The 22654-nt window shown below is 39.6% G+C and overlaps 2 protein-coding genes across 3 annotated transcripts in view; both read left to right on the top strand.

Annotated features, from left to right (window-relative positions):
- The first annotated feature begins 2176 nt into the window (after positions 1 to 2176).
- Positions 2177 to 3954, top strand: LOC134600708 (potassium voltage-gated channel subfamily D member 2-like). The gene has a single exon (XM_063445090.1). It carries the CDS (start codon positions 2836 to 2838, stop codon positions 3952 to 3954), a length of 1119 nt encoding a protein of 372 aa, XP_063301160.1. The 5' UTR covers positions 2177 to 2835.
- Positions 3955 to 9222: 5268 nt separating this feature from the next.
- Positions 9223 to 22654, top strand: part of KCND2 (potassium voltage-gated channel subfamily D member 2) — a 361032-nt gene continuing 347600 nt past the window's right edge. For both annotated transcript variants that reach the window (XM_063446840.1, XM_063446839.1), the window contains exon 1: positions 9223 to 10347. In XM_063446840.1, the coding sequence (XP_063302910.1) occupies positions 9233 to 10347 (1115 nt within the window). In that variant the 5' untranslated portion in view covers positions 9223 to 9232. The remainder of the gene's footprint in view (positions 10348 to 22654) is intronic.

The raw sequence follows: 22654 nt of genomic DNA, 5'->3' as shown, positions 1-22654 counted from the left end.
AAGTGCCTTCAATGGGGCTATGAGTGTCAAAACTGGACCATGGAGCAATGGAAGAAGGTTGCCTGCTCTGTTGAATCAGTTTTCTTTTAGACCAGGTAGATAGCGAGGTGTGTGCATCATTTCCCTGTGCAGCATGCACTATCGTAAAAATGCTGGCGGAGGCAGTGTTTTGCCCAGGCCAATGTCCTACTGGGAAACCTTGAGTCCTGGCATTTAAGTGGCAATTGCCCTTCATGGCAATGGTGTTCCCTGATGGCAGTGACCTCTTCCAGCAGGAGAATACACACTGCCACATTGCAAACATTGTTTAGGAATGGTTTTAGAAACATGACAAAGAGGCCTCCAAATTTTCCAGATCTCAATCTAAATAAGCATCTGCGGGACATCCTGGTACAACAAATCAGATCCATGGAGGAACCACCACACAACTTGCAGAACTTAAAGGATCTTCTGTTAATGTCTTGGAGCCAGAAAACACCGAACACATTCAGATACCTTGTGGAGTCCATGCCTCAACGTATCAGCGCTGCTTTGGCAGAACAAGGAGAACCTACATGATATTCGGCAGTTGGATTTAATGTTGTGGCTGTTGTGTGTGTATAGTGTAGGAGTTAATAGTCAGTGTTAGCGTGTGGGTTAATGGCTAGAGTAAATTTTATTTGGGTTAATGTGTAGCAGTAGGGGTTAATGTTTTAGTGTAGTGTGTGGTTACTGTAACTGTCTATTGTTAATGCAGTGAATGGGTTACTGTTACATTTTACTGTAGTGTGGGGATGAAGGGAAGAACCTTGCTGCTACAATGGGAAACTATTGCTTAACATTAACCCCTCAATGGTAAACATTAACCTGTACTGTCACGATCTCTGGAACTAGACATGCAGACAGAACACAGACACAGGAATTGCAGTACCGGTCCTTAGAGTGGCCAGGCTATGCAAACATAGAGAAGTCAGAATCAGAATACAAGCCAAAGTCAGGAGGAAATGGAGGGACAGGATAACAATAAGTCAAGGATCAGAGAAAGTAAGATAAATGGTGAGATAGCCAAAATTCAGTTACCATACAATCAGACAAAGAAAACGCGCTATTGGGCTATCAGAAGACCACAAAAGGGCAACGAGAAATGGAAGAGGTAGGTTTAAATATGCTTATGAGGCTTATAGTTGGCTTATTTTTCAACTGGAATTAACTATGACACGTGGAAGGTATTTGGGCCTTCCACTTTGACCTGTGACATTATATTTGCGAGCCGAGTCAGGTGACTGGCTTGGGCACCTATTATGCAGAAACATTGCCAGAGGGACTAGGGACAGCCGTGAACGGCGGGCAAGTATCAGAAACTGCCGCTTGCAGTGGACGGCAAATTGATGTTGCCGTGAGCTGCGCACGGATGGGAGTCAGATGAAGTCGCCGCTCAGGACGAGGAGGCAGGCTCGCGGAGAGAGGGCCTGACAACCACTGACCATTAACATCTACATTACTTTAACACATATTAAATAAGTTCACATATCTTTTTTAACCATTTTAGTCCATGAAGTAGCAATTTATTTTGAACTAAAGGTATTGTGGCAATTAATTTATGACTGAAAGGGTCAATACATACGCATTTCACTAAAATTGGTTATACATTAACCGTTTGAGTCCCAGAAATCACATTGATAGTGAATATATATATTAACCATTCCAGTCTCGGAGGCTAGTGAAATGTTTTTTTGCTGTAGAACTGAAAGGGTTAATAAATACACATATGGCTGAAAGTGAGTATTTATTATTAACCCTTTTAAAGAAGTCAAAGTGGATATATGTTATCCCTTTCAGTTATAAGTTTTTAAAATGTGACTCATGTCAGACCAAAAGGGTTAACGATACATGTTCTACGTAGGAAGAATCTATAATGAGATATGTTTTATTTGCAGGAAAAGATAAAAAAAAAGAAAGCTGGTTATCTTTTTCCAAGAACCAATAAAATTACTATTTTGTTTTTGTAAGGTTTGAAGATTGATGAGTGTCCTTGCTGCTTTGAAAGAGAAAGGGTTAAGGATTTTAGTTTTAGCAGAGCTAGAGAGAAAAGCACAGTTGATTTGTTACCCTGACAGGACTTCATTCAGCCTCTCTCTGCATTCCTTCTCACACCGCCTGTGTGCGCGTTCCCAGTGATAAAGGAACACATCTCTATGGGTAACACACTCCAGCACGACACGGGCTCCCACTGTAAGCATCTTCCCTGTGCATTGCCACTGAAAGGTATGTGAAACGCTTTCTAAAACAATAGGAAATGGATTTGTTGCATGTCTCTACCAAGCAAAGTATGCTGGCTCCTGGCAAAGACTTGCTGGCATTTTAACTGAAAATCCTGGGGAAGAATGGGATGCATGTCTGGTTTTCCTGGGGAATCCAGTGGGCATTCTATCAGGCATACAGAACTTTGATGGATCTCCTGTAGCAAAAGACACAACGGACATCGTATGTGATGTGGCTGGTGGCAGTGTCAGACTTGGGAGACAGAAGATAGATGACTGAAAACTGCAAGCAGGCAGAACTGATATTTCCCTGCTGCTGATACAGCTCTGAGAGCTACAAGTAAAGGCAGCAACACATGGGTCCCTCCATCACCTACCTATGATGAACCTAGGTACAGACAGCGGATATGGATGGGGAATTGTGACCAGTAGGTTCACCACTGAACTAAATTTAGTACTGCATTTTTTACACGTATATGTATAGAACGATTTTGGTATATGTCAATCTGAAACTCCAAACCTGGACTTTTTTCCACCTGTAATTTTTTGTTTTTATTATTTTGCTAACCAGTTATAGAAAGGAACTGCTGTAAGCATGGCAGCTGGGGTAGCAGCATGGCTGCCCTTTGCCCGGGCAGCTGCTGTAGGCTGGATGCCAGTAGCTACAGGTTCCATGCCCTCTCCTCCTGCTGGAGAGAGAAAGAGGTCCCAGGACACCCTGATTGTGCTAAACGTGAGTGGCACACGCTTTCAAACATGGCGAAACACGCTAGAGCGTTACCCCGACACTTTACTGGGCAGTACAGAGCGTGATTTCTTCTTTAATCAGGATATTGGGGAATATTTCTTTGACAGGGACCCAGACATTTTTCGGCACATTCTGAACTTTTACCAAACAGGCAAACTACATTACCCACGGCATGAGTGCATTGCGGCATATGACGAGGAGATTTCTTTTTTTGGGATCCTTCCTGAGATTGTTGGAGACTGCTGCTACGAGGAATACAAAGACCGTCGCAGGGAGAATATGGAGAGAATAATGGATGATGCTGAGAGTGATAGCCAAACAGAAGGCCTGTTGCCCCCAATGTCTGCACGAGAAAAGATGTGGCGAGCCTTTGAGAACCCTCATACAAGTACATTAGCCTTGGTCTTTTACTATGTCACCGGTTTCTTTATTGCTGTCTCTGTTTTTGCCAATGTATTAGAGACAGTACCGTGTGGCACAAGTCCAGGTACCATGCGCGAGTTACCCTGTGGTGAGCGTTATACAATGGCCTTCTTCTGCTTGGATACAGCATGTGTGATAATCTTCACAGTGGAGTATGTGCTGCGCTTAATAGCAGCACCAAGTCGATATCGTTTTGTGCGAAGTGTAATGAGTATCATCGATGTGGTGGCCATAATGCCATATTATATTGCCCTAGTGATGACAAACAATGAGGACGTAAGTGGGGCTTTTGTCACATTGCGAGTGTTCCGTGTGTTCCGGATTTTTAAATTCTCCCGTCATTCCCAGGGCCTCCGGATCTTGGGCTACACGTTAAAGAGCTGTGCCTCGGAGCTTGGTTTTCTTCTTTTCTCCCTTACCATGGCCATCATCGTCTTTGCTACCGTTATGTTTTATGCAGAAAAGGGATCACTCAATAACAAATTTACCAGTATCCCCGCCGCATTCTGGTACACCATTGTTACCATGACAACACTGGGGTAAGTTTATATGCAATTACTGAATGAGCAAGGGCACATTTGGAAGTTCTATGTAACATGACGTCTATTTGAGGAAGTTTAGTTTACTTCTCAAAGCTTTACTAAGTTTAGAGGCAGAAGCTATAGGATTATTGAGTCCAGTTAAGAAAAAGAATATACTATATTTTGGTTAAAAAGAAAAATGTAAATTACTTACTTATCACATTGAACGGCGAGAGAAATACTTTCATATTTTACATGTGCGTTTGAACTAGCAAGTTAAATCCAATGGAAGCTTGGGCTCATTTGTTGACCATCTACTTTACCAAAAATGATACAAAGTTGTTGCTCTGATTGGGATTAAATAATCTTCTTTTTTATTGCAAAGTAAAAGAGGCACGAGGGCTAAATATCTTACTGAGATGTTAGTAAGTTGGTATAATAGTGGTACTTTCTCTGTAAATAAATGTATATTACAGAAGTTTCATATTTACTTACAAGTTATTGGATACGTTTATTTGTTGCTGTGGGGATGGGATATGGCATATAATCTTGAATCTTGAATGCTATATAATCTTTCTGTACTGAGATATGTGCAATGTACATTTTAAAGTCAATCTGAACTAGGGTGTTGTGAATTAAACTATGTGTAAACATCATGTCATTGTTATAATACAAGCAGTAAATGAGCACAGCAGTCGGCCAAACAGCTCGTGTGGAAGGTGTGAAAGTTGCATCTTTCTTGATTGCTGACTTTATGCATTTATTTAAACTCATCTAATTTTCATTGTCTTTGGGCAATATTAGTTATCATTAGGTGCTAATGTGGGTTGACCTATCTTTAACATGATCATAGTGCCCACCTTCTATGCATCTTCTGGTACATAGGTATATAGAGTTTAGCTCACAGTTGCATTGAAATTGGCATTTTAATCAGTGCTTCACTTCCAGAGAATAATTATTTAACCAGGAAAGGTACATTCAGATTACTCTAGTTTCCAAGTACGTCCTGGGGATGTTACTATTACCCAATTTAATGGTACTCATTTTATCTACCTCGGAAGGATAAAGGGTTGAGTCAATCCCTGCCAGAATTTGAATCTGCAACCCCAAGGGTAGAACAGATTCTGTTGATGATGCATTAGCCCACTGAGCCATCTCAAAGTTTCTTCTCAAGTAAGGAGTTACTGTGAACGTCAAAACTGCCATGGCCTTTTAGTGTAAATGTCACAGAAGTACTTGGTCCTGGAGCTGCTGTGTTCCCTGAGTATACTACAGATAGCAGTCAGCCTCTCTAAGTGTCAGAACACCGGCTGCAGACTGACATGCAGTGCTAAGAGGAGAGACACTGGCAGCAGCCTGGTATGCACTGCTTAGAGGAGGGGGACACTGGCAGCAGCCTGGTGTGCACTGCTTAGAGGAGGGGGACACTGTCAGCAGCCTGGTATGCACTGCTTAGAGGAGAGACACAGGGAGCAACCTGGTATACACTTCTTAGAGGAGAGACACTGGCAGCAGCCTGGTATGCACTGCTTAGAGGAGAGACACTGGCAGCCACCGAACATTACTGCTTTGTGGAGAGACATTGGCAGAAGCATGATATGCACTGCTTAGAGGAGAGACACTGGCAGCAGACTGATATGCACTGCATAGAAGAGAGACACAGGCTGCAGCCTGATATGCACTGCTTAGAGGAGAGACACTGGCAGCAGACTGATATGCACTGCATAGAGGAGAGACACAGGCTTCAGCCTGATATGCACTGCTTAGAGGAGAGACACTGGCAGCAGCCTGATATGCACTGCATAGAGGAGAGACACAGGCTTCAGCCTGATATGCACTGCTTAGAGGAGAGACACTGGCAGCAGCCTGATATGCACTGCTTAGAGGAGAGATACAGGCTGCAGCATGATATGCACTGCTTAGAGGAGAGACACAGGCTGCAGCCTGATATGCACTGCTTAGAGGAGAGACACTGGCAGCAGCATGATATGCACTGCTTAGAGGAGAGATACAGGCTGCAGCATGATATGCACTGCTTAGAGGAGAGACACAGGCTGCAGCCTGATATGCACTGCTTAGAGGAGAGACACAGGCTGCAGCCTGATATGCACTGCTTAGAGGAGAGACATTGGCAGCAGCCTGGTATGCACTGCTTAGAGGAGAGATACAGGCTGCAGCATGATATGCACTGCTTAGAGGAGGGGGACACTGGCAGCAGCCTGGTATGCACTGCTTAGAGGAGAGACACTGGCAGCAGACTGATATCACTGCTTAGAGGGGGACACTGACAGCAATCTAACATCACTGCTTAGAGGGGGACACTGACAGCAATCTAACATCACTGCTTAGAGGTGGGCACTGACAGCAGCCTGATATGCACTGCACAGAGGAGAGACACAGGCTGCAGCATGATATGCACTGCTTAGGGGAGGGCACTGACAGCAGCCTGATATGTACTGCTTAGTGGTGGGACACTGGCACCATAACCACTATAGCATGCTGTATTTATTGCCCTGGCACCTTTTCCCATTGTAAGTAGTAAAACCATTTTAGAATTGTTTGTTTCCACTACATCAGTCAGGAGGAGCTTAGCAGCTATCGATAGCTCCCCTGAGCTTAGCGCTGTATACAATGCCAGGCTGAGATCAGACAGGGAGATTCCATGTATGAAATCAAACCATTCTAAAACAATTTCACTATTTACAATGTGGCAGAGCCAAGGCCCCCCTGTGGTGGTGTTGAAGTGTTCTTTAACTCTAGAATAAAAACTAACTTTTTAATACTTAGCGACATTTCAAACTACAGGTATTGCTGGAAATAATGCATGTCTAAAAAAAAACCTCAACAACGCCCACTATATCAGACATTCTTTACCTAGAAACATAAATAATAAACTACACATTCAAATGTCACATATTTAGTGAATCCAAAACACCTTCCTGACTATATTTGAACACACAAAAAATGTATATTTTTTAAGCATTCAAAGTGCTTTATCATAAATATAAAAGTAGCTGTCACTCCTCAATAAACTGCTCTTATCATAAAATGAGTGGGCTGCGAAATAAAAGCGGTATTTATTTATTTATTTATAAAATATTTGACCAGGAAGGTACGTTGAGATTTCTCTCATTTTCAAGTATGTCCTGGGTCCACAAAACATTGCATTGTTACATTAGGGTACAATAAAATACAAAAACAATATTAATACACAATATATACAAAATGTAACGTAGAACAGGTAAGAAATATATAATCAACCATGACACGTGTATTCTGTTTTGAGGTATGTAGAGAGGGATCTCTTAAAGGACTTTAGGCCTGGGGAAGATTTGAAAGTGTGCGGGAGGTCGTTCCATAATTGCGGCGCTCTGTAGGAGAAGGAGGATCGGGCTGCTTTTTTTTTGTATTGAGGTAGACTAAATAAAGTGCTGGTGCTGGTACTGGATTGGAGGTTATAGGAGGTGGGAACAGCCGAGGAGAGCATTTTGTTCAGGTAGGGTGGGAACTTCCCAGAACAGCTCTTAAACAAGTAACAGGTATTACTGCCATCCAGTAATGTTAATACTCCACTAAGGTATATTTACACTTATATCTGATGCCTCGTATGGAATGATTAAAAGAGCAATTAAAGCTGATACACACTGATTAATTCATAATTTACTTTGACCTGAGTGAATCTCCTTTGCGCAGAATTGATTGTTTAGTTTAGTGCTGCAGGCAGCCGGATAACTTATTGATTACTTAGATGCCCCGAGATGATCAGTATATACATTGTGTATGCTTAAATGTAAAGCACTTGCCCAGAAGCGTGGAATATATGTACAATAGTACCTTCCCCCATTAGCCAGTTGCTACATGTATTTATGCTTTGAGGAAATACAAGCAGCTCTGTATAGAGGCAGCTCTGTGCTTTCTGTGCTCTGCCTCGTTGCGCCATCTAGCTGCTGCCGTCTTACAGTGAGCTAGGCTTCTATGTTATCACGTTGAACCTGCTGCTGTCAGCCTGTGTTTAAATGAGAGTGGATTCTCGGAGAGATACAGTGCAGGAAACGCAAAGATAGCAATAGAAATACTAACACCAACACCAGGAGATTGGAAACATGATGCTGTATTCTGGAGACTTGTAGAATGCTAAGGTGACTTCCTGTAACTTGTCTGTGCAATGTGCATGGCTGGCTTGGTATTGTAGTTCCCTACAAAGCGTGCACAGTAAAAGGGACTCAACACTTGTACAGCTTGGTTCACACATCAGGGCTCTGTTAATAAATAGCTGTGCAGCCTAACACAAGCCCCAAGCCAGTGTTTTTTTTTTTTTTTTAGTATACTTTTCTTCTAGCTGAGTACCAGGAGGAAAGCAGTGGATATTTCCAGCTCTGTGCTTGTTATGGTGTCCCATCCACTGGACTGGAAGGAGAGATAAAACCTTAATCACCCTCAGCCTTTTTACTGACAGATCCCTCCAGACTGCACACGAGTGGATTTAGCCTGAAACACAGCTTGCACACTCTGCACAGCTGCCTTTTCCTAGAAGCTAAGTTGCTGCAGGCTCATTGGACTTGTTGCAGCAAACACACACGGGGACCATCAGGTTATCTGCAGGGCACATTGGCTCATACTCCCCTTTCTGGATAAGGATTGTTCTGCAGGTTCCCAGTGTAACCAGCTTTCCTTTGCATTCCCACTGAAAGGTATGTGAGACGCTTTCTCAAACAGTAAAAAAAAATGATTTGTTGCATGTGTCTACCAAGCAAAGTATGCTGTCACCTGGCAAAAGACTTGCTGGCATTTTAACTGAAAATCCTGGGGAAGAATGGGATGCATGTCTGGTTTTCCTGGGGAATCCAGTGGGCATTCTATCAGGCATACAGAACTTTGATGGATCTCCTGTATCAAAAAACACAACAGGCATCACATGTGATGTGGCTGGTGGCAGTGTCAGACTTGGGAGACAGAAGATAGATGACTGAAAACTGCAAGCAGGCAGAACTGATATTTCCCTGCTGCTGATACAGCTCTGAGAGCTACAAGTAAAGGCAGCAACACATGGGTCCCTCCATCATCTACCTATGATGAACCTAGGTACAGACAGCGGATATGGATGGGGAATTGTGACCAGTAGGTTCACCACTGAACTAAATTTAGTACTGCATTTTTTATTTAATTTATATTTCTATGAATTATACACCTAGAAAGATGTTTTTTTATATACCAAGCTGAAATTCCAAACCTGGACCATTCCATCTGTTATTTTATTATATTATTGTGCATATAAATTAGTGAAAGGAACTGCTGTAAGCATGGCAGCTGGGGTAGCAGCATGGCTGCCCTTTGCCCGGGCAGCTGCTGTAGGCTGGATGCCAGTAGCTACAGGTTCCATGCCCTCTCCTCCTGCTGGAGAGAGAAAGAGGTCCCAGGACACCCTGATTGTGCTAAACGTGAGTGGCACACGCTTTCAAACATGGCGAAACACGCTAGAGCGTTACCCCGACACTTTACTGGGCAGTACAGAACGTGATTTCTTCTTTAATCAGGATATTGGGGAATATTTCTTTGACAGGGACCCAGACATTTTTCGGCACATTCTGAACTTTTACCGTACAGGCAAACTACATTACCCACGGCATGAGTGCATTGCGGCATATGACGAGGAGCTTTCTTTTTTTGGTATCCTTCCTGAGATTGTTGGAGACTGTTGCTATGAGGAATACAAAGACCGCCGCAGGGAGAATATGGAGAGAATAATGGATGATGCTGAGAGTGATAGCCAAACAGAAGGCCTGTTGCCCCCAATGTCTGTGCGAGAAAAGATTTGGCGAGCTTTTGAGAACCCTCACACAAGCACATTAGCCTTGGTCTTTTACTATGTCACCGGTTTCTTTATCGCTGTGTCTGTTCTCGCCAATGTAGTGGAGACAGTACCATGTGGCACAAGTCCAGGTACCATGCGCGAGTTACCCTGTGGTGAGCGTTATACAATGGCCTTCTTCTGCTTGGATACAGCATGTGTGATAATCTTCACAGTGGAGTATGTGCTGCGCTTAATAGCAGCACCAAGTCGATATCGTTTCGTGCGAAGTGTAATGAGTATCATCGATGTGGTGGCCATAATGCCATATTATATTGCCCTAGTGATGACAAACAATGAGGACGTAAGTGGGGCTTTTGTCACATTGCGAGTGTTCCGTGTGTTCCGGATTTTTAAATTCTCCCGTCATTCCCAGGGCCTCCGGATCTTGGGCTACACGTTAAAGAGCTGTGCCTCGGAGCTTGGATTTCTACTTTTCTCCCTTACCATGGCCATCATCATCTTTGCTACCGTTATGTTTTATGCAGAAAAGGGATCACTCAATAACAAATTTACCAGTATCCCCGCCGCATTCTGGTACACCATTGTTACCATGACAACACTGGGGTAAGTTTATATGCAATAAGTGAATGATGACAAGGGCACATTCCTATGTAACAGGCTTTGACTTAATTTGATGTCTTTTAGTGCCTAATTTGCTTTGCTTTTCCACGTTTTTCTAAGTTTAAAGGAAGAAACTATAGGAATTTTAGGTCAAATTAATAAAAAAAAGAAAATGTAAAGTAATTAAATGGCATTTTGTACTGTAAAAAAAGTGTCTTTAAAGGTAAATTGGATGGAATCTCAGGCTCAGTTGTTTCCCGCATGTTTAAATATGTTACAATATATTCTATCTGCAATATACCTTTTAGTGTCACTCGCTACTGGGCTGTTGTGAATTATCAAATGTCCAAACATAATGTCATTATGCACAATAGGGGGAATCAATATACACAATGACAGTATTGTTGATTTATCAGAAAGAAAAATGTTGATGGTCTGAAAGATGTACCATTGTTGATTGCAGACATTATGCAAGTAATAAGGCACATTGAATGTCTGCATACGTCTAATTTTCAATATTATATTGTCTTTGTTTTCGGGTATGTTAGTTAAAATCACTGGATACTGATCTGTGTACACTTATCTTTGACATGATCATATTTCACTTTTCATCTTTACATCTTCTGGTATCTGGTTATTCAGTTTGAGTTTTTTTCAAGAGCTCAACAAATATTCTTTTCGATAAGAAGAGAGTTACTGTGACTTTTTCAAAAACGAACCTTAGAGATGCTACTTGTAATGTTGAAATTACCATAGTACTTGGTTCTGGAACTGTTGTCTTTCCTGAGTTCCCTACAGACATCAATCGGTGTGTCTAACTCTTAGAACATTGAGAAAAGCCTGAGAGGAGAGACACTGGCAGGGGCCCAATTTTCACTATTTAGAGGAGGGTGGACACTTGCTGCAGCCTGATATGCACTGTTTAGAGGAGAGACATTGAGTGCAGCCTGATATGCACTGCTTAACCCCTTAAGGGCACATGACATGTGTGATATGTCATGATTCCCTTTTATTCCAGAAGTTTGGTCCTTAAGGGGTTAAAGGGACACTATAGGCACTCAGATAACTTTATCTCATTGAAGTGATCTGGGTGCAATGTCCCTGCCCCTCTTATTCCTGCAATGTAAATCATTGCAGTTTTAGAGATTAGATAGCAACTAGAGGCACTTCCTGGTGGCTAATTGACTGTTGGTTCCCTAACTACCGCTGGACGTCCTCACGCTCTGCATGAGGACATCCAACATTGGTAAAATCCCCATAGGAAAGTATTGGGAGGGCCTAATGCGCTCACATAACTCTCCACGCATGCACATTAGCCGCCCCCTGTAGAAGGAAGAGCACCAACCCAGCACCAATTGAGATCGGCCCTGAAATCAGATAAGTAAACAAAGTTGTTGTTTTTTTAACTCTTTCCATGCTATGGGGGGGGGGGGGGGGGAAAGGGGGATAAACCAGAGGGAATAGTGTAAGGTAGACTTTCACAAACTCTAGCCCTCCAGATGTTGCTGAAGCCTATCTATTTCATTCATAGAATCATGGGAATTGTAGTTCAGCAACATCTGGAAGGCCAGAGTTTGGGGAAGCCTGGTGTAAGGGATACAACTTTGTTTTATCCCTTAAAAGAAAGGACAGTGACCTGCACCCATTGATTTATCTTTCACTGAAGCCGTCAAGAAGTGCAGAAATTGGTAATACAAACTTTAATATAATTTACTCAAAGAGATTATGGCCAGTGGCTTTATTCTTTATGATGGTAGAGGGGTGAATTTGTGATTTATAATAAAATGAAAATTGACATTTATTAGAATAAATTGTCCATTTAATATATCGCCAAGCTTTGATTGTTAAATCTAAAATCTATTCAGTTTAATTGTATATGTAATCCATCAGAGACCTTTCAAAATTTTCTCTATAAAGATGACCACTGAGTAGGACCCATAACATGGCTGGCATTATAAATAATCAACAAAAAGTTACCATTGAATTTCCATTGTGTTGGTAAAGTGTTTATTGGCAGGTAAGATGCTCATTGGGGGCATCATGACAATTTGAGATAGTAAACCTGGCTGATTTTCACGCCTTCAATGCAAGATGATCAAATGATGAAATAGATAAACATAGTAAAGGACTGAAGAATGTCCTGGTCATTGTTCCCAAGTGGTATAGCTGTGACAGATACTGTCTTAATGAAATGTTGAAAGCAGAAAATATGCAATCTTCTCCAGTTTATTTAAAATGAGTGAACATTCTTGGCTAGACAGGCTCAGCTCTAACAGTCTTTGAAACTAAGTAAGGGATTTTGCAAATTGAAGATCTTTGCCAATGGTTACAAACCTTGATAATGTGTCTAGTGTGTTTGGAGGGATGGGTGTTCATATCAGTAACAAATATTGGATACAATTCCTGTGTGACAAATGTTATTGATTTTAGTTTCAATCATGTAATAAGGCAGTTCACACTATTTTATTTTGCTGAATAATCTTCCAAACGTTTAGGGTTATTCTCTAAAGTGAGAATTCAAGTGAATTTACATTGTTTTTGTCAAAATAGCCAAACTGGAAAAAAAGTGTCTAAGTCATCAATGCCTGGTCTAAAATTTGAAATTCACATTGAATTCTCAATGTTGTGAATAACCCTGTTTGTGTTTACAATTGGGAAAGTTGTGGGTATGGATTCCTTGGGGCTTTGTCAAGCAGAAAGATATCCGTAAACTCTATGTTATCACACACTTTCTTTTTTTCCTAATGGTGTACTCATTGGATTACAGTGGACATAGGGATGTAAAGTCCTATCACTGCACCCACTGAGTGTAACATACATATGCTAAAATTAAGCAAGGGAGAGAGTGTGTGTGCCAACTAAGGCACAGGACTACTGCTTCCTCAGCTAACTCTCCTACTTGCTACACCATCCAAGATTTGGAGGTCCAAATCCAAAACTAAAGATTCTAAAATTCCTATTGTTGCATCACTATAGTATTTTTCTATTTTGCCCCTGGTGTTATTTTAACAACTCACAGAAATCCCGTCATATTTATATAAAATACATAAAAAACAGTACACATGTTACAGGGTATTTAACGGTCAGACTATTTTAGCAGTAGGATGCTTCATGTGAGACGTGCTTTGTAATGATAATCAGGAAGTAATGCTTAGAAGTAAACATTTGGCAGGTTGCATATTAGATGAAGGCGTTGTCTGTGTCTGAGATAGGTAGGAGATGGGTCACTAATACGTAGGTTGCTCAAATGTCACATGTTATACATTATATACACAGCTGTCTAACCAAGTCAGATAAGTAACAAAACACTGTGGTTTCAATAACAGTCATGATCACAGCTACCAAACATGTATCTGTATATCCAGGATACTTACTAGAAGATCATCCTTGCCTTTGATTAATATGGTCACTGTATCTGTGTAGGTGAAATCTGTTAAAACAAAACGTAGGATAGGATGTGTATACTGCGCTGTTCAGTGCTGACAGCCCCTATCCATGGTGATGAATGTGAAAAATTTATTTATGTGCACAGGTTCCTTGTTGTATACTTATAATAATGTTAATAAAATATACTTACAATAATGTGAATCATTATATCTTAGAGACTTAGACCAACTGTCAATCGCTGTGGATAGAACTCCATCTGCAATTGATCAAAATCACAGGTTCAGTTCCTAAAAAAGTCAACTCAGCAGTATCATTAAAGGGACACTACATTGCCCAAATAAAATAAAACACTATTTTTTTCAATTAGGATTTTTGAAATTGGGTATCTCTAAAAATAGCTTGCCTGCTGCCTTTGCAAGTCCTCCTCTTCTAACCCCTCCAAGTCTTTCTGTGGCTGTCCAATCACAGGTTTCCCAATGCAGCTCAATGTGAAGTCTTTGCAAGGCAGGTGCTCTGAGCAATTGCTGCCTCTTGAGTTTAGCTCCACTGAGCTAACCAAAATGTAAATGGGAAATGTAAAAAAAGAGGACACATTCTTCACGCATAAAGAACTTCAGCAAACTAAAGTGCTCTAGCTGTTTGGAGTGTTCCTTTAAGATGGTATTAACTAGGAAACCACAAAAATTAAATTGAAATTTCCTGGTTAAATACTTTGATATAATTTTATAGTAACAACAGGCATTTTGCTTAAGAAAGTTCGGTAACAACTAATATTTACCGATTTAGATCTATTGATACAAAACAATTCTTAAAATGTTCATTGAATCCAGAATTTAATAATTAGAGATCTGTTTCTATAAATTCAACCTGTTACAACAGCCAGTTCTCCAAACAGCAGTTCTTTACAATATTCACCTCCTAAATTGGAAGTGTATCCCTGGAGAGGATACATTCTAGGACATGCAGATTCTTTTGGGATGAGATATTTACTACGGGCTCCTATGAGGCAAGATCCAATATGCTGTCTCAACGGCTATGTAATTTTTAGAATTGTCAGATCTTGATTGGTGAAAAGAGGAATATACCCTGGGAAATCTACTCCAAGTACTGCACTGCATACAAAAATAATGTAATTTTAATAGCTTGATGCAAATGTTTACCAACCTATATAATTTGCTGTCTGTATGTGTACATAGTAGAAGCACTTAACCTTAAATTACTTGTTTTTATAATTGGATTAAGTGGTAATATAAAAGTAGCACTGATCACAATTCATATTTTTATTCTGATTCTTGATATAGAAAAACTATTTTGTAGTAGATACATGCATTTTTTATCTAGAATTAGAATCAGAATGCTGCAAAACAGGTGTGTCTGTATATATATATCATCAAAAAATGAGAGCACTCTGTGGATTTTGTGAAATCAATTAAAATTATTGTATTTACAATATCATAAGTTGGATCAACGTTTCGACCGTCTAGCGGCCTTTATCTTGATAAAGACGCTAGGCGGTCGAAACATTAATCCAACTTATGCTATTGTAAATACAATCATTTGAATTGATTTCAAAAAATCCACAGAGTGCTCTCATTTTTTGGTTGATACATATCTAGCTGGGACAGCCTCTTGGTACATTTAAGGTGTATTTTTTTGTTTATATGGGATGAGTGCCAGAAAGAGTTATTTATAGAGTGTAAATAATCATACTTACCTTAACCCATTAAGGATGGAGGCAATTGGACAAGTTCTGATGAAAACAATACCTAGAATTTGAGCTATATGTCTGTTCAAATATTATGTACCCACATCTATTATGTATCAATTTGTTTAGGAGAAACAGGGCATTCATTCACACCAAATACACGGCATGAGTGGATACCAGGGCAGGGAATGCTAGCTCCTTCCTCTTAATATTAAATGTATCTCTCTCCTAATGACCAAGGGTAGGGGAATGAGGAATTATGACCCCTTTGTTATTTCTCAGGCCCCATCCAGATGGGATGTTTAATGTTTAGTAGACATGCCACCACCTGTGGGATGGCAGATGGGGCACATGGAGGTAAAAAAAACATCCATTATAGCAATATGTAGGTTTTATTGAACACATAGGATTTTTATTTATTATTTCATTTTTTATTTTATTTTTTCACTTTGGCAACTGACTAGGAAGTGCTTGCTAGCCACCACATAATTAATCCTAGCACTATTTGCCCGCTGGCTTCTAATGTTGCCATGGAGCAAATAGTTTTTCAAATGTTCAATTCACTTGCAAATAGGAAGTGAATGAAAATTTGCGAACCAGCATCCTGCCAGATGCATCTAGTTTATCATGCGGTCAATCCCCAATTCTGGTGCTGTGGATTGGTTCCGATGTGGTAACCACTGATTTTCAGAACTCACCTGAGCCAACGTTACAGAAACGGTTGGACCGATCGAATCCTGACCGAATTTGGCGTTAGTAAAGTTTTAGAATTGCCAATGTGGTCGGAATTGTGCCAGTTTCACTTGGATGATTGTTTCTTTACTGTAGTACCAACACCTAACAACATTTCAAATGGAAAGAGGTATACTTTAATTTTAGGGGTGTGAGGGGGGATGAGGCCATGATCATGGCTCTTCTGAGAATATGTCAGTGACTTACTAGTAACAATTTATGCAACTAATATGTAATTTACACAGACTGATTTATATACAAATCTATTGCAGTTTAAAGACAATATGGAGCTCCTAGAAAAGTCTGTCTGCAGTTCGAGTCAACTGTTCTATGTATACACCTTAGAACTCTGCTAACCTATCTCCCACCACTTCACTGTACACTCTAGTCAAGAGAGAACTTGGGATTTATCAATAAGAGGGAGAGGAGAGACACGGAGAGAGCTCGGTCCCTGTTTTACACAAGCAGTGAAAGATAAAGGGGGGGATTGTTACCATAACATGTGACTGCATGCCATGACCACTTTTGGGCAAAATGTTGATGTGAAAACAACAGGTATATATAGAGAATTGCTGAATATTTAAAGTGCACCCCTCATGCCTAACACAATTTGGTATTTCGCATATTATCTTACTGTGTGATAGCCACATGAGTAAAAAGTGATTCTACATTCTAGGTGGAACCATCACGTTAGAAATCAACAAGAGAATTATGGAAGAATGTTTCTGTTAGATCGCATTAGTTTCCACGATGACGACCCGACTTTAGAAACTTAATTTTCTGTTGACAAAGTCACATAGATGACATGTACAAATAGTCGTACTATCCTCTAGCACTAAAATTAGGGTTGAGTTCACACCACTATTCTAATGGAAGCACTTTCATAAGTTTTTGTCTTTGTACATACCTGCTAAAAACATTTGTACAGAGAAATTACAACCTAATGTGATAACCTTCCACAGTGTTATTAGAATCTTTCTAAATATATTTTAAATTTTAAACACCTTATCAATTTGGTAAATTCTGACCATATAACATAATCAACTCATAATTAACTATACGAATAATAACATAATAATCACATTTTGAATTTTTTGTATTATACTCACTTCCCTCCTCCGTTAGATGCTCACCCAGTCTCCACTCCTTCAAAAAATCATTAAAAACCCACTTCTTCATAAAAGCGTATTGATTAAACTTGTGTCACTTTACCCCACTCCCTCTAGCATGTAAGCTTGTTGAGCAGGGCCCTCAACCCCTCTGTTCCTGTGTGTCCAACTTGTCTGGTTACAACTACATGTCTGTTCGTACACCCATTGTAAAGCGCTGCAGAATTTGTTGGCGCTGTATCAATAATAACATAATAATAATAATATATCCTGGGTTCTCTTATCTATGTAAAATCTTTCCTGTCAATTGCATTGTACTTCTATTCTTAAAAATGTATTACAATAAATAACTGCATTCTAATTCAAATTGCATTCTAATAGTTGAGAAGATACATTTACTTGTTATACAGTAAGTGTTTTTGTAGTGTTATGGATAAATGTGTAATACTCTCATGGATTTTAACCTAGTGTTTTTTTTTTTGTTTTTTTTTAATGGACATGTGGTAAGTGAGTTATGTTGTTTTTATATTTCAGTCTTATCACCTATAATGCCCAGAGTTTCCATACTCCTGCTCGGGCTTTCAAACACAAAAATAAAGAACTGAGTTTGCACATGTATCATCTTAAGAGTCAATTATATCCCATATTAGAACGATCCAGTAAAGAAAATGATGTGCCTTGCAATGCAAGTCAGCATCTGTCTGTGAATGATTTTATTTCAGCAGAGTGTGCGAGGTGACAGTTTGTCAGGATGAGGGTTCTTGGCAAAATTCCAAGACTTGCCACTTAAAGACCAAAAACACTAAATTTGCTGTTCTTTCTTTTACTAAGCTTAACCCCTTTAGGAAGGAGGCAATTGTACCTAACCAAACCAAACCAAATCAAAACCTAGAATTTGAGTTATACGTCTGTTCAACCATAAATTAACAATCATATTAAGTCTACTCACACTTATTATATATCATTTTGTTCAGGAGAAATAAGGCTTTCATTTCACATCAAATTGCTTACGCATGAAACATAATTTAATATGATTAAAATCTAAAAAAAAGTGTGAGAAATTAAGAAATGTTATTTTCAAACGTTTCTGCTTTTTAACTGTTTGTCATAATACTTTTAGAATTTACTGCAATAAACCACACATATTTGTATGCTGTGATGTCCCACAAGTACAACGATGACTCCCCATGTACGGGTTTCAAGGTGTTTTGGAAAGTTACAGAGTTACATTTAGGGCTTGCCCATTTCAGTTTTTACACATTGGAATTTCCCAGATTGCTTTGCTGGGTTTGTTGGCACATGTTGCCTTTGAGGCCGTATGGGAGCCCTGGAATGAAAACTACCGCCTTCCTGGCATACCATTTTCAAAAGTAGACAACTCAGGGTATTCAAAACGGGTTGTTTTTTTTTGTAGCCACTTAGTCACCAATCCTGGCCAAATTTAGTGTTCATATTAGTTTTTTGCTTTTTTCACACAAAATTGCACTTTTACTGATTATATCATCAGCATTATACGTTTTACTGCTCTAAAACTGTTTGTATTCAGCTAAGTCTCACGAGTACAACAGCAATCCCCAGATACAGGTTTTATGGTGTTTTGGAAAGTATATAGGGTTTGCAAATCACATTCTATGGACTTTCCTGAGTTGTCAGGCAGGTCCTCCAATATATAATAACAAAAAATAATATAATTATATATAAATAATACATAAAATACATTTAGAATCACATTTTCTTTATTTGAGTGAATTAACAAATAACAGGCCAATAAAAGGTTTGTTTTTGGAATATTGTTTTATTAGGACAGCAATGGAAGAAAATAAATAAAAAAAAAATGTCTGCAATTGTAGGAAATTGTAAATCCAGTCAATGAGTTAAAAAAGAAGGATGTGAAAGGTCCAAAAAGGTGAAGGACCACTAGAGAAATTATCCTGGTTGGCATATACATTGTCATCCAAATTCTACAGAGGAAACAGTCAGCCCATCTCAGCTAGGTAGAGATATTTCCATATGTTCCAGTGGTCACAGACTGCATATCCTCAGTTTGTGACAGGGTGACTTCAGGATTCCTAAAACTCAATATCTTAACTCCATATCTTTCCTCATACCTTTAAGGCTATATGTGTGCCTGTTCCCATTAAGGTCAGCAGAACTAGCACAACCTCTTAACCACAGGCGTGTCGCTTTGGTGTGCTCCTTGATTCTGACCGTTTCTTTGCCCCTTACCCAAATTCCTGTCACTTTCACCTTTCAACTGCAATCATGAACTATATGGATAAATTGTGTCAGGGCTCAAGAAAAGGATCCCGACTTCTAGAATGTGATTCCCTGTTGGTTAAAGAGATCAAAATATCTCCCCAGATAATCCCCCATAGGTCTCAAATAATTCCGAACTGTGGGGGTCATTTGTCAGCAGAAATAGCTTTAAGACTTCCAGGCATTTAAAAATGGTAGCGCGTCAAGAATGTATCATATCTCTCAGCGCTGTGACTCATGGTGTTACATAAAAACATAAATGCAAGTGCAAAGCTGCCCTAAAGATCACTATCAAAGGATGCAACGCTTGCCCAATGGTCCCCTCGGGCAGTGTTGAAAACCTCCATATCTCCCCCAGCTCCTTCGTTGCAAAGAACAAAAATTGTGTCTGTGAGATGAATGCACAGTCACACAGTAATATGCAATCAGTGCATGTGCAGAGAGGCATTGACCAACTAACTTTGAAACAGTTCCACACTTTCATCACTCTTAGTCATGCAATTCAGAAAGACACCAAAATCTTCTTGGATGTTCAGTTTGCCTTATTTAAGTAACCAAGCTAATGCACCTTTTATGCTTGAGATCAGTTCTAAGGTAAAATTTTCTCCACCGATATGAAAATCTAAATTGACTTATTTTGTTCTAAACTATATAGACAGCGACCTGACAATGCTTTGACCCTAAATTAGACTTTCTCAAGCCATGTCAAGACACAGTCACTCATTCTCATTCTCAAGCAGCACTGTATGGAACACATGCAACATCAGTAAATAGTACATACCTTGTACAGGCTTTGCGTCTTTTTTGCCTGCAATTTTACTTTTGTAAACCTTTGAAAGAGAGGCAATTTCACATCATGCGTATTAATTAAGCAAATCATGGATTTTTTTTTAATACTTTAAATTAGTTCCAAGGTAACATTTTCTCCGCTGCGGTATAAATTGAGTTATTTTGTTCTAAACTATATAGACAGCGACCTGACAATGGTTTGACCCTGAATGAGACTTCCTCAAGCCATATCAAAACAGTCACTCATTCTCACTCTTCAGCAGCGTTGTAAGGCTGTTGCAATAAACAGACAAAGAGACAGATTAGTTTGGCTAGCTGTTCTATCACTCTTTCACCTATATTGTCCCCAAAAAGTTATTTTTGTAGACCAATAATCTAGATAATAATTACATAAATAAGTGTATAGTTTAAAAACACCCACATTACCTCGAAAGGCATGGGAGAGACGTTACATGCGCGAGGTGTCTTGTGGGATTTTCAGACAGTTCAGTTTGACATCTAGTAATATTCAAAGTGAATATTTCTGCTAGGGCAGAGAGTGTGGTGGTCAGCGCATCATTTACTTTTTGCTGATACACAGATATTTTGTGAAGCAGTCTTGCTGAGCGGACAATACGACAATTCCTTGCAGTAAGTTGCACCGTAGTATCTCTCTCTCTCTCTCTGATATGAGGGTTCATCCTGGCAAAGTCTTGTTGCCATGAGACATTTGAACACCTGAAATGCAGCTCAGATGGTGAATGGAAACATAGATAAAGAATAATAATGGGTCACTGGTAAGAGACTTTAACTTATTTTATTACCCACAACTATGGTGCTATTCCTCTGTTTATTTTGTGATGTGTGGTTTCTCATCATGCCTATTGGATGATGCCATCAGACGCTGCGTTTTTCATTTAGCCATTATTATCGTTCCTCACACTATGGAGAGGTTCACAAATTATGTATCCAGGATTTAACTGTGGTTGAGTCAAAAAGAAGTGATTTTTCCACTGATAGTGAATATTGCTACATATTCCACGCTGCTTCCTGCTCGACAGGACTGACTTCAGCAAAAGGATTATATCTAAATCTGATTTATTGATTTTTGTTCCAGGACCATTTCTGGGGGATAATAGGATTTATTTGAACAGCGGACTAATAGACACTGCTGTTTAAGGCTAATTGGAGCTGTAGTATCTATAAACTGCTAACAGGAAATGACGTTTATAGGCTTTTGAAATTAATAAATATCACTAATACTGTTCTGTAAACCGCGTTGATTCACTCTGCCAAGATTTGCTCTGTCTGTAAGAGTTTAGTTTCTAAAATATATTGCTTTTTTTTTGTAATGTTATCTGCTGTGGCACCTAAGGGCTTGGTGCATGGAGTCATATTTGAGGATTTTCGGTAGATATCCTCGGGGTACATTACTAAACTGAGAATGCAAAGTGAAGTTCAACTTAACGGCCAGAATAACTGAACTAAAAGCACAGATGGCTTAGAGATTATTTTCTTTTTATTTCAGCTAGCTTAACCGTGAATTTAAAATTCTCTTTATATTCCAGGTCAGTCTCATGTTAGGGAATAACCCTGTGTAAACCCTCCATTTCAGTTGTAAATGTCTAATAATATCGATTATTGATCTATGTAATATTTCTATATCTTATGACAGGTTGGTCACTCTGACTCCTATTAGATCATGGCATTGTTAGGAATTGTTAATGCATTTTGTATTATTGATCAGCTTTCTTTAAAGGGTAACTCTCATTACACAGTGTTTTTAACCCATTAAGGATGGAGGCAACCCTCCATGTAATAGTTTTATGGGGATTTGGAAAGTTACAGGGTCAAATAAAGGTCTTTCCCCATTTTCAGTTTTTACACATTGAAATTTCAAGATTGGTTTGCTGGGCCTATCTTGCCTTTGAGACCGTATGGCAGCCCAGGAATGAAAATTAACCCCATCATGGCATACCATTTGTAAAAGTAGACAACCCAGGGCATTCAAAATGGTGTATGTATATTTTTTTAGTAGCCACTAATCACCAGCCCTGGTCACATTTAGTGTTCATATTTGATTTTTTTGGATTCTTTACACAAAAACTGCACATTCACTGATGATATCATCACCATTATACGTTTTCCTGCTCTAAAAAACACTCATATTTGTGTTCAGTGATGTCTCACGAGTACAACAGTAGCTCCCCACGTCCAGGTTTTATGGTGTTTTGGAAAATTACAGGGTCAAATATAAGACTGAGACAGAACTGAGAATTACCCCCAGCATGGCATACCATTTGAAAAAGTTGACAACCCATGTAATCAAACAGGGCCGGACTGGGAAAAAAAA

This window comes from Pelobates fuscus, chromosome 3 (genome assembly GCF_036172605.1).
Source record: "Pelobates fuscus isolate aPelFus1 chromosome 3, aPelFus1.pri, whole genome shotgun sequence".
In the NCBI taxonomy this organism is placed as follows: domain Eukaryota; kingdom Metazoa; phylum Chordata; class Amphibia; order Anura; family Pelobatidae; genus Pelobates; species Pelobates fuscus.
Note: the sequence above shows the minus strand (reverse complement) of the source record. Positions and strands in the feature narration are given on the sequence as shown.